This window comes from Homarus americanus, unplaced genomic scaffold (genome assembly GCF_018991925.1).
Source record: "Homarus americanus isolate GMGI-L3 unplaced genomic scaffold, GMGI_Hamer_2.0 scaffold30108, whole genome shotgun sequence".
Classification (NCBI taxonomy): domain Eukaryota; kingdom Metazoa; phylum Arthropoda; class Malacostraca; order Decapoda; family Nephropidae; genus Homarus; species Homarus americanus.
The window spans coordinates 5,270,097-5,283,544 of NW_024748109.1; the positions used below are offsets into that span (position 1 = coordinate 5,270,097).

At 41.8% G+C, this 13,448-nt stretch overlaps 1 protein-coding gene across 1 annotated transcript in view; it reads right to left on the bottom strand.

The window, feature by feature from the left end:
* LOC121880075 (adenylate cyclase type 1-like) overlaps positions 1 to 12,569 on the bottom strand; it is a 49,080-nt gene extending 36,511 nt beyond the window's left edge. Inside the window, exons 1-2 of the mRNA XM_042387084.1 lie at positions 12,512 to 12,569; positions 7,141 to 7,764 (exon numbers count right to left, since the gene is read on the bottom strand). Of these exons, the coding sequence (XP_042243018.1) occupies positions 7,141 to 7,319 (179 nt within the window). The 5' untranslated portion in view covers positions 7,320 to 7,764; positions 12,512 to 12,569. The remainder of the gene's footprint in view (positions 1 to 7,140; positions 7,765 to 12,511) is intronic.
* Positions 12,570 to 13,448: the final 879 nt, after the last annotated feature.

Consider the following 13,448-nt stretch of genomic DNA (forward strand, 5'->3'; position numbering starts at 1 on the left):
ATAACTGATCAAATGATCATGTGCTGTACAGTCAGACTAGATTTTACTCTTACCACTGGGTGAGATGGAATTAAAAATGAACACGACCTTTCTTGTCATACTTTTTACTTTTAACCTCTTCGCCACTGATCGGCTTGTTAGCTGCTTGGGCGGTCGGTCACGTCTTTGTTACATACTGTTGGCACGTACTGGGCATGCACTGGCTCCTGAATGTATCTTACCTGCTCCAGTATTGGTCGAGTCTGGTCTTGAAAGAGCTCACACTCGATGCCGTTACAACACTCTGTGGCAGATTGTTCCAAGAGTTTACAATTCTTACCCCCCAAAAATTTGTCCTGACAATTTTCTGGACTCGCGGCTTCTTCAACCTAGAGCTGTGACCTCTAGTGGGGCGGGCATCCGCCACCTCCAGGTATGTACACTCTTGAGATGTTTATAAACTTCAATTAGGTCACCCTCATCCCCTTATAGTATAAGCTAGGCAGTTGCAGGAGCTCTAATCTCTCTGAATTACTGCGGTGCCGTAGTGCAGGCACCAATCTGGTGGCCCTCCTTTGGTCAATTTCAATCAACTGGCAGTCTCTAGCATATCTCAAGGAAGCACCTCACTCTAGAAGGACGTTACGAGGGTTGGTTAGCGTTATTGCGACGTCATTTCATTTATCCTTGCTTCTTTTTCTCGAAATATTCGAGCATATCTCGAAATATAAAATGTGTTCAACTCCAAATACGGATTATTCTACTTTAAAAGTTAGCAAAATTGCATTTTGTAAAGCATCAATACCGAAGATGCGAACCTATGAAATCCAACTTTACAATGCATCCACACGTCCATAATCCATTAATATATTACAAACAAGACCAACTTGTCCTTGATTAAAGTGCTATCGGAGTTAAAAAAAAAAACTTTGACAAATACACGTAAACAAACAATACCTAACCGAAAGATAAACACACTCACATAAGTGCACCCCAGACCTGTTAACACACAACCTCATCCCAACGCCCAGAACACAGTCACAAAGACTCTCGTCACGGAAATCTTGAATCTGTTTGTTCAAGCATTTTCCAAGCAATGTTTCGCACCCGAGGATCAGAACAACTCGAGGTAAAGCCCACTTGTCCCTCTCAACCCTGCCCACCCGGAAGGATTCAGACCGCACCACACATCTTCCTCAACAATAAGAGTGTGCTATAATCACAAACCATTATCACATCATGATATATATATATATATATATATATATATATATATATATATATATATATATATATATATATATATATATATATATATATAATTTCAGAAGCTTCATTCTCTTTGTAGTTAGACTGCTGTAATACTGAGGATTTTCATGACAAACTTAGTTCAAGTTGCTATCCTTCATTTCATTTTACATGCCTACTTTTAAGTAACTTGAAGCAAACTTTCTTCAACTTTGTTCGAATTCCCGTTACGTACCTTGTAAGTATCATACAATTTATACAGGTCCAATTACTTAGCCTTCAAAGTTCCTCTTTTGCCATAAATAAGGTTACCGGTTTGAGGACATTAAGTTATAAGGATATTAATGTTTACTGCTGAGCTCTATTTGCTTATAAATCAGTTAATCACATTATTGAGATTAACGGTTTCGAGTTGTAGACAAACCAGAGGTATAACTCATGAGTCCCAGACCTACTGCCCCCACATGTGCTCCACTCAGTCCCAGACGTTTATACAATATGGTGGTGTGGTGTGGAACAATATACCCTCACCCATTTGAGGAAACACTTTACTTCTTTCCTTTATATCAGGGGTTCTGTTACATAAACAATCTTAAAATTTACCGAACTTGATGTGCGCCGCCGCCGAGATACTCATCAGGTGTACCAGTGTTCGTTTGGGGTAGTTCCTCACGTTACTGATAAGAATGGACAAGAATAAAACAAAATGGCTCTTGAGGGAGTTCTTCAAACAATCTAATGGTGTAGAAGGGACATCTCAACATCCGCTACACCCCTATGTTGTTCTCGTAAGTGTGTTCGATCCTTGATTCTATAAACAACTTTAGTGTATGATGGAAAATATGACGTTTCAAACACATTACACAGGAATTAAGCTGCACTAACTTGGTAGGGGTATTCTAAAACACACATTAATTTTCAAAGATTAATGTCGACTCTACACGTTGTTTTATTCTCAAGGGATCCCCATGTTATCTGAGACACCATTAATAATTGTTTAGCTTCGTCCACGAGGTGTGTGAGAGGCAGTCTTTCTGGTCACGTGAGCCTTTGGCCAGATAATCGCGCCACCACTCTCAACAAGACCCTATCTGCGGTGGTTCGTGCATTCCTGTGAGTAATCAAAGTGTTTTTTGTTGTTTTAGGGGGGATGGGAGAGGAGGGGAGGGGGTAGGAGAGGGGGAGGGAGACGGGGGGTGAAACTATGGGCAAGTTTCTTTACGTCATTTACCTCTGTCTACCCAGCAGTAATTGGGAATCTGGATGTTAATCGATTTGCGGATCGTGTTCCGGGGTAATGGTTAGCCAGTGCAGTTAGCGAGTTGTCCGGTCTTCTAGGGCTATTTCTTGACACTGGTCATGCAACTCGTTAAATCATGGTGTGGTTGTGGTGTTGGCGACAGCTTCTACACCTTAAACAAATTCGCGCCTAGGTGGCCCTAGGGCCACCCATACCAGTTTTTTGTAGTTATTATGATACAATTATAGATTCTGCATATTCATTTCTGAGACGATTTTAAATTAATTTTCCTCCTGTTGTACAAAATATGACAGATTCCGAGCAAGTAAGTTTATCCCAGGGAGAATAAGATGATTATTACATTTCTCTAGAAAATATCTCAAAAATTATATTCCTCTAGAGTTTCCATACACAGAAGAAGACACAAACACATATATGAGTATACAACATTGTCCTCCTAACAGCACTGACAAGAACAACTGAAACCTCAAATTAGTTTTGTTTAGTAACTTTCAGCCGGTAACAATATGAAGAAGAATTTTATACCTGTTGGTGTCGAGTAGATTATTATAATACCAATAAGAAATGCAATCTTAATAAATAAATAAATATTATTCACCAGTTTATAATTATTCAGTTTTATCACGATGTGTTTTCGTTTACAATTATTATTATTAGTGTTAATTGATAATAGCATCTCTCCGGACTAACACACACACATAACCCATAACCCGAAGAGAATACTGACGGATGTATACTACAGAGAGAGAGAGAGAGAGAGAGAGAGAGAGAGAGAGAGAGAGAGAGAGAGAGAGAGAGAGAGAGAGAGAGAGAGGGTGCAGACGACTGGAGATTAATTAATGATAACCATTATCGTTAATTGGCATGATAGTTGTTTGTCGGACCCGTATCTTCCCGCCACTGAACACACGTCTATGAACACATCAACTGAACACACGTCTATGAACACATCAACTGAACACACGTCATGACCAGCATCAGCATCGTGGATGCCAGACTCATCACCACCACTCGCCACTCGCCTCGCCACCTCTCATCTTTATCTCAGACCATCATCCCATTATCTGAGTTATGAGGCCAGGGGATAACACGGTGATGCGTGGTGATGGTGGAGATAGTGACAAGGTGGAGGATGACGGTGGAGGATGGTGATGGTGAGTGATGGTCATGATGATGGTTGGTGGATGGTGATGGTGGAGGATGAGTGATGGTGGAGGATGAGTGATGGTGGAGGATGGTGATGGTGGAGGACGGTGATGGTGGTGATGATGGTGGAGGATGGTGATGGTGGAGGATGGTGATGGTGGAGGACAGTGATGAAATTGAGGTGATGGTTGGTGAAGGATGGTGATGGTGGAAGATGGTGAAGGATGGTGGATGATGGTGATGGATGGTGATGGCGATGGTTGGTGATGATGGTGTATGGTGGTGAAGGATAGTGGTGGTGGGTGGTGGTGAGGAATGGTGAGGGGGGATATGTACCGTTAGCCAGTCCGGGAACAAGCATACGTATATTTCTCTGAATAAACTACTGCACTAGACGGGTGAGGAGACGAACGAACACCTTCACCTACATCACCGTGCAGGCCAAGACGCTCACTGGGGTATAAAACAAACACACAAGTGACTGTAAAGTGAATCCCCCATAATATTCGCGATACATTACTGTTAAAGACGGTTTCACGGATATTTATGTTGATATTAAAAAAAATTGCAAATTGATTTATTATAGTATACTTGCAGTAACTTAAAGTATGTACCGTTTACAACTAAGGTCAGAGAGTTCACGTGATAAAGGGTGAGTGGTGCTCGTGTTGGCGCAGCACGGGGGTGATGGGGCACTTATACATATGTGGAGTACCTTGAAGACATTGTTAACAGGACAAAGGCCTGCTGAGGATAACTTTGCTGCAGTAATAAGAACACTAAACGAGAACACATTTGAAAGAAGAGTGTGAGAACTGTGCACACTGAAACATAGCCGCTAGTTCTGGTACACGTGACAACAAACAGTTTGGTGTTAAGGCTTAAAAATCATCTTTGTATTGACCTGGCGGGAAACGACATGCATATTCTCTTCTCATTTGTAAGTTATCAACCTAATGGACATATGAAGATATACTTTTATTATTACTGTTTCTTGAGACTTCATAGATCTGATATACCTAGTAGATATAAGTTGTTTTTAAAGCACAAAAACATTACTGAAAAGCCGAAGGTCTTCACGAGGGAACTTGTCACACTTCAATAAGATCAACCACGCTGTGGTGGTTATGCTGTCTTCTGGGGCCAGCTTGGTCCACATTCAAACTGGAGGAATAGGAGTCCCCGAGATAGAAGCAAGATAAACGCCAGGTTAGATGTACGCAAAAACAATTTAGTTAAGGTAGTAAGGTAGTCACCACAAAATCCTTATATTTTTAATACATGTCAGTTGCCGGAATTGTGAACGTCTCTGCACTGCCACAAGTCTACTAAAAAAATTATCAGGGAAACATGTCATATTAAACACCAACACGCACTCAAGAATGAATAATAATAAAACTGCTTACTTTACCATAACATTAATTTTGGTTTCAGAAAGAATGTTTTAATTAAACCTACAATTAAAACAATGAACGTTATGATGGTCGACCATTGATGAAGTTTAATCCAGAGAGAACTACCAGCTACGCGAGCCCTGGCGCCGCCTTCCTGCATAATGAGGCCAACTTGATAACGGTGGAGGCACTCGTTACCTTGACACACTGCCTGGCTCAAGGTAAGACGTTATGAGCTATCTGCTGTCATGCACCACCCCCACTCCTCACCCTCACCACCCACCCCACCTCACCCCTCACCACCCACCTCACCCCCACCACCCACTGCACCCCACCACCCACCCCACCCTCACCCTCACCACCCCTCTCACCCCACCCCACCCCACCACCCACCCCACCTCACCACCACCCACCCCCACCCCACCAACCCCACCCCACACCCCCACCCCCACCACCCACCCCACCCCACACCCACCCCACCACCCACCCCACCCCACCACCCCACCCCCACACCCCCACCACACCCACCCCACCCCACCACCCACCCCATCCCCACCACCCACCCCACCCCACCACCCACCCCACCCCACCACCCACCCACCCTCACCCACACCCACCCACCCTCACCCCTCACCACCCACCCTCACCCCCCACCACCCACCCCACCCTCACCCCCCACCACCCACCCCACCCCCACCCTCACCCCCACCACCACCCACCCTCACCACCCACCCTTGGAAGCTTGCGTCGCGGTAGATCCAACAGCTCTTGAACATGTAAATAACATATCGACGATGTTTTGCACTCTAAACCCCGCTTAGAAGACACACAGGGAGACACGAGGACTCCTTATGCCAGCAACGGTGGATGACTAACACAAAGGGACAGTGTCAACGCCCTTGACATGTCCATTGAGATTTAAGTCAACTATAATACTCTTCTTTTGTGTTGTTATGTTATGTAAAAAGCGTGGACATTAGACCATCACGACGCACTACAACCATCTTCGGTACACAGACAAGGCCCGGATTAATAAAACAAATAAAGCCTGACAAGAGTTGCCATTCCAATAACTTCCATTTTTACCCCGTGTTATCACCAAGATTTCGTAAGGTGACCCATCTGGTTCGGCTCAGCCAGTATGATTATCGACTTGGGCCCCAGATTCTTGTAAGTTTGACTATGAATTTTGTTTTCGTTAAAAAGGCTATTTTGGGAACACAAGTAAATAACGCACATGAACAACGATACAAAGACTGTTGACAAAGTGGAGTCGAAATTACACTGTAACTAGCTGCTCTCTCTCTTATTCTCTGCTACGAGGAAAAAGATTAAATTCATGGAGGTTTTCGAGAAGCTGGGATTATTTTTCTATTGATACGGAGGCGGGAGCAGCTGACTTGACCGTGAGATCCACCACCAGGGACGGAGGCAAGTGGCGGGGAGAAGACGAGGAGGGAACTATAAGGCAACACACGCGAGGGAGAACACAGGGAGGGAGGGAAACTATAAGGCAACACACGCGAGGGAGAAAACAGGGAGGGAGGGAGACTGAGGCCATACACGCGAGGGAGAACATGGGGAGGGAGACTGAGGCCATACACGCGAGGGAGAACACGGGGGGATGAAAGGGGAGATAAGGTGATGTGTTTCACTTGGCGGGGAGGAATGGGAAAGAGAGGGAAGTCACCAAGGCGCCGTGTTACATAAAAGAATCTCCCACTTCGCCACACTTTGCTGAGGCGAGTAGGAATAAATGGAAGAGGTGAGTTGTTGAGGGAGAGGACGAAGAGAGAATGATGTAAGTGAGGAAGAGGGATGAGAGAGGAAGAGGTGAGGGAGATGGAAGAGAGAAACATGAGAGGTGACAGGGAAGAGGAAGGAAAAAGAGATGAGAGGTTATAGGAAGAGGAGACTACAGTTAAGAGGAAAGACTCAAGACACACTCACAGTATACCAAGCATCATCTACTCGTATATCCTGAGTTAACACAAACAGATAGATAAATAAATGGAGAAAAACGAGTAATAACTTTTAATTAAGCCAAGCATTCTGGACTAGACGCTACACTTAGCCAGGGACTGTGCTGCGCCCCCCACAACCACCACTCACGTGTGATACTTGTAGGAGCCACAGATGGAGGACTCTGTGGTGTCCTCGAGGCTGGGGCGGTGGTGGAAGATATCCACGTTACCTAAATGCCTGAAGTCATTTGCCACCTTGTTCTCCGTCTGCTGCATGAGGCTTGTGTGTTCGAATGAAGCCTCCGGATGTTGAAGGGTGGGTGACATGTTGCCGGTTGGAGGAAGCCTCTGGTTGCTTCCCCGGCGGTGTGATGCGCCAGCTACACGTGGACCACACTCCACCTTTTACTACACCACCACATACCACTTGTAAATCTCGTTACTGAGTAGTTCTTTGAGATCTCTCGAACTTTTTCAGTATTGTAATATCTTTCAGCTCTCACTTCTTGAAATATGATCGTATGTATTTTTCCTTGTTTCTTGTTTACTTAATATATATTTGTACGTTTAATTTATTATTATTTATAAGGTCACAAGGGCGTAAAGATGTGAAGGCTGAGTCGGCGAACACAACTAACACCTCGGGAGTCAGCTGCATACTAACTTGGGGCAAACTCCGCTCTCTCTCTTACGTACTATCAACAGTTATCGAATGCACTGTCTCTCTCTCTCTCTCTGTGCTTCCTATGTTTCACGTGATACACAACACACACTGTTGTGTTTCATGAACATAAGGGATGAACAAAAAAGACCAACACGTAAATTAATTGATATTTTAAAAAGGGGAAATTTGGGAACAACAGTTAGTAAGTAGTGATAAACAAGTAAAGTTACACTGGTAAATAAAAAAAACAAACGTGTCAACATTTCTCAAGAACACACAAAAAAAACCGACAGCAATAACTTGTACAGTAGCCGGGCCCCAACGCTCCCTACCTGGTGGACTATGTAAACACACCTCTCTTGGTAAATGGTTAGGTTAAGTTAATTAATTAAACATAAAATGAAAACATGTATACAATGTGGCATTACATGTTGCTGATATCACAACTGATATACTTAATCTGATACAACTTCTACCGTGATCAGTCCACTTAAAAGGTATGCTAGGTATTGAGTAAATTGGTGACAACGTGAAAAATAAGTTACCCACTACTGTACACACATCAAGTTATTACGAATTATAGAGAAAATTTCAATAGCGATCTTTTATTATCGACATTAATTTCGTTTTGAGCAGATAGTGATTTTTTCTGTAATTTCGTCTGTTGTAACTGGGGGATAATATACTGTACTACCATTCATCGCAACAACACTGAACAGATTCTCATATGTATTAAGGTTACAGTAAGGTATGTTTCCTGACTTGCTGCATGTATACGTTTCATGTGTTCTATGTATTACTGTAGTGTTTCATGACTTGTTCTCTGTATGCATCTTAGGACTTGTTATATGTATCATTGTATTGTTATATATATTATTGCATTGTTCTATGTATTATTGTATTGTTCTATGTATTATTATATTGGATGATGAATTTCTAATATAATATTTAGGGTAAAATAATGATTGTGTTACGGGAACCTGTTGGTAATACTGGACATAGCGATGTTCACTTGTTTTGGTTGTGTTTTCTCACCGTCGAGGAAGGAGTAAGGACCCGGCAAGCTATGTTGGCGGGTCCCTGGACACCACAGTGTCCCTGGTGATCTACGCTCTGTTCTGTTTGTCTCCTTGGTGGTCCCTTTTATCTAAGAATGATATTTGGGTAAAATATTTAATTATCAAAGGATCGTTTGGCTACTGACTAGGTTAGGTTAAGTTAGGGTCACCGTGGCTCCCCGACCCCTTCTGGGAATAGTGCCAACACCCAGCAACGAAGTTGCTCTTTCAAGGAGTACTATTAGGGGATAAGAGTGTGGGGTGAATACAGCGCTCGCCTCCTGTTCCAGGGGTCGGTGGTTCCTCCGAGCACTCTGTGTTCACCCAGCTCTCCACGTTTGCCTAAGCATTTGGGTATCGGGCCCACGTAGTGTTGGCCCAACATAGCTCCAGGAGATTATATCAGTTATAGGTCAGTATTGGCCATATTAGGGTGATCCATAGTCACTTGATGGCTTGGTAGCCCCAACAAGTATACAATGACTGCCTGGTCCCCTTGACCAAAAAACTCTTGCTGGTTGAGTGTCTCAGGCTGAGGAAGCGGCATCTCTCCTGAGTCGAGGATGGAATGGTAACTATCCTTAATTGTTCTCGGGGCACAAGTCTCATTTTGCAGAGGATAGAGTTTTTAAGTTAATCTTTAAACTATATATACGTCATTATATACGTATGTCAGCTTGGGTTTTACGTTTATTCATCATTATTACTTTTACTTAATTGTAACTTTTATCCTCTTCACCATTAAATAAATAAATCTTCTTAAGCGACTACAGACAGAATCATATAATTACTTCAATGTTAGATTTTGTTTTCAGAAATAAAACATAAAGAGCGTAAACAAATTAGTGGCATTACTAAACCATTTTAGAACGAAATTTATTATCGTGTGAGTTACTGGGAAGTGTGAGCCAGGCTGTCGCTCTCCCACCACATTTTTATTCTCAACTTTATCAGCACAGTATATGGCTGTATATAGTTTCTGGCAAGTATAACGCATATTGGACAAGGAAATTTTTTTAAGTTCCCATTACAAATTCTGTTCATTTTGATCATAAAAACACATGACTGGTGCAGTAGTTTCACGCGCTGATTAAAATAATAATAATAATATGAAATGTTGAAAATTACATATAAGATGTTCGTTTGAATAGGTTAGGTTAGGTTAAGTTCCTTATTGAATTAAAATTTATTCATAACAGGAACTTTTTTCACATCGCCGTACAAGTCGATCAGGTACTGCACAAATTTTATATTTATTTAGTGTGTTCTGGACATATTTTTTTCTTGAATAATTTTGTAGGATTGTAAAGAGTGTAGCAACTCTTCCTGAGACTGTAAATCTTCACACAACCATTGTAAATCACTGAAATTTGCCATTCATTTTATTTACAAAACCCACAAAGAGATTTTTTTTCAGTACTTTTTACCATTTCTCTAAAGACACATAAATCTATTGAGAACTACGATGCAAATCGAAAAGATCCCAAACTCAAGTGGAAACAATTATAATCTCAACTCTAGGCCTTCTCAGGTACTGTACCACTTAATTGAACCACGCAACAATATTTTTTTTTCAGACTCTTAATATCTCGAAACTTATGACACAAATTACACAGACGTTCTGATGTATTATGTCTTCTCTTGAACGTGAGAGAGAATGCCCGCTCGGGACAGTGTGGACACAGCACACTAAGCCTTCGGTACACAAGGAGGCAGCATGGACGGTACTGCATTCGACCGCCAGAAATAGAATAGTTAACCATAAAATGTGTAATATTAAACATGTATTACAATCCTGAATTTGTGCCTTTAAAAATCTGAACTAGTGAGAGCACATTTACACAAACACGTATAATGATTATTGATGTTTTTGATGAAACTTAAATGTCGTTTAATAGCTGATGTTGACGAGAATTTTATGTAACAAAATAGATCGTTTGTTTAGAGAAAAGAAGTAATGTTTCTTCTTATGTATATTTCTCGTTACTTAAACAGTTATCAGGTTACAAGTTAAAATATGAAAGAGTGATGATTATAGAATGTGACGTCATAACATGAGCGTGTACGAAGCAGTTAAACTACTACCTAATTCACTGTCCATAAACACTTATAATGAACAACTTATAGTGCACTTATAAGCCCTTCACAATCAGATTAATTAATGGTCGTTGGTGGGGATTATGAGGTCTGATGCCATAACACCATTCAACACGTAAATAATGTCCTCATTAAATTCATGAACGACTAGAAATGCAAACTACAACCCCCCAAAAAATATATTATTTTAAAAATTTCATCGATTTTGTATTTAAAGATAATTTGTAAGTGATGACGTCATTGTGATATCCTCGTTATCAACTGTTCTGGCTCATGTGATTGTTTTAATCTATAAACTCATCTGGTACACGCAACATCTCAGTAGTTCACTTGTCCATCACGTCGCGGCCACATCACGAAGCTAATTTTAATTTAGTAAGTCATTATAGATTCCTGGTTGGTGTCTCTATGTACAGTCACGCAAAAAAAAAAAAATCTGTACTCGGGGTGATCGATGAATTTCACAATGAACACTGCGACTCCTGTTGATTTGGTAGGGTTGTCAAAAGCCTCCGTCCGTTGTGTTATATTCTATCATCACAATTTTGTATAGATAGTTTTTTGAGTGACTGTACAGACATTTTTCTCGGGACTAACTTTGGTATTTTTGTCAGCAAAGTAAATTTTTCACCTAGCCAACTCGCCAATGTGTGTGTGTGTGTGTGTGCGTGTGTGTGTGTGTGTGTGTGTGTGTGTGTGTGTGTGTGTGTGTGTGTGTGTGTGTGTGTGTGTGTGTGTGTGCGTGCGTGCGTGCGTGAGGGAGAGATAAGGAGATAGTATGCGGAAAAATGATATCTCGTTTATTGAACCAGCAGTCGGTGGTCTCAACTTAATAAGGTTAGGTTAGACTGAGATAGGCAGGATATATATTGCGAGCAAATGACGAAATGATGACAGTTTATGGATGATATGTGGGGAGGGTCAAAAGTGAGATGGAATGTTGTGGATGCTGACCTGAGGCTGGGAGAGGACCCTGCTACTGATAGAGGGTCCCCGTAGTGGTTTGGGACTTGTTGAAGCGGTCAGAGATATTCATTGACTTGTGCCAGCGACGTATAATAGCAATATACAGTTAAGTATATATAATTTAGGTCATGGAAGAATAAAGAAAAAAAGTGTGTTCAGGTTTATGGAGTGACAACACTATTTAACACCGAGAGAGAGAAAGACAAGTGGAAGTACTGTACATCACCAGACGATCGACACAAACATCACCTGAGTGTGGTTGTCACAGCAAAAGGTTCACTTGCACGTAACACCATACTCGTTCACGTATAACAACAGTAACGTTCACACTACTGTTTTCAGTCTATAAATAAATATCAAGTGTCCAAATGTTTACACGCGTGTATCACTGGCTCACACGAATCCCCATTTACCAAACAAGCAATGAAGGGTGAGGCTGGTATGGGGTCCAGGTGTCGGCCACAGAATTTAGTGGGACCCATAAAGTCCGGTATAAGATTGATACCTTCTGTAAAGGGATACACTGGCGAGGGAAGAATTAATTGGGGTAGAGAGAAGCTCCTGAAAGATAGAAACACAGTACAGTACATTGCTGGTCGGTCACTTTCTGGTAAAATCATCTCACTGGGGCATGGAAGGCTAGATAACTTGACTTGGTTATCCTGTGCCACCCAACATTTGAGTAAGGCGGACATTAGGGCAGCGCGGCTCTGGAGGAAGGGACAAGGCACTACTACACCGCAGAAGGTTGAGGTGTGGAAAGCACGTAGGGTGAGGCTGGACTGGTTGAGCTGACCGCCGTGCGTTTGTATATGACTGAACAAGGGACAGGTATCTTATCGTATCTTAAATTGAACAAAGAAGATAAACGAGTGATGCAAGAGATAACCCTATCCTCTTCACCTTTTCTAAAGAGTATTTTAAGGACCGCTCTTAACTCTCTATTAAAATGATAGAGAACTTATATAATGACTAGTTTACTAGTTTATTACCCTGGTACGTCATTGAGAGTAGAATCGTGAATCGGTGATATGCAGTGTAAATACATTTCAAATTAAGAGTAATTACTTAATCTTGTTAGCTGTTTAAACTTGTTTCTTAGCAAAGATACTGAAACACCGTTGCTATGCAACAAGGAAGAGACATTTGTATATGAACTTGACCTTTATAAGGAGGATAAATTCACAGGAGGAAGGCAACACCGGTTCCAGTGTCAACTTACCATCCTTTACTATATTAGGGATGTTGTTCTTATACAACAGTTTATGAACACAGAAGGCAGTCATCACTGAGATCACAGGATGGACTCTATTTATTGGATGTTTGATTTAAAATTTTTTGCTCTGGCATGCCATATATATATATATAAAATGGCTACCCTAACTAGAGGTGGTCATACCGAGGGAAGGAGGCCAGATCTGTCCGTTGTCACTTCCACAGCTTGAGCTGGTAGACTGTTCTAGAGGTGAACAAAATATTTCCTTATATTCGTCCCGCATGACAACTCGGTGAGCTTTGAAAATTTTGAATGTTTCCATGAGATCTGAATCTTCGTGTCTTGTCTGAAAAGTTGTCAGGCCTAAGGCCCTCAGTCCACTTGGATGATTGAGATGATATAATTCAGAAATCATCTTATCAGCTCGGCGTTAGTCTCTGGTGGTGTAGTTTCCA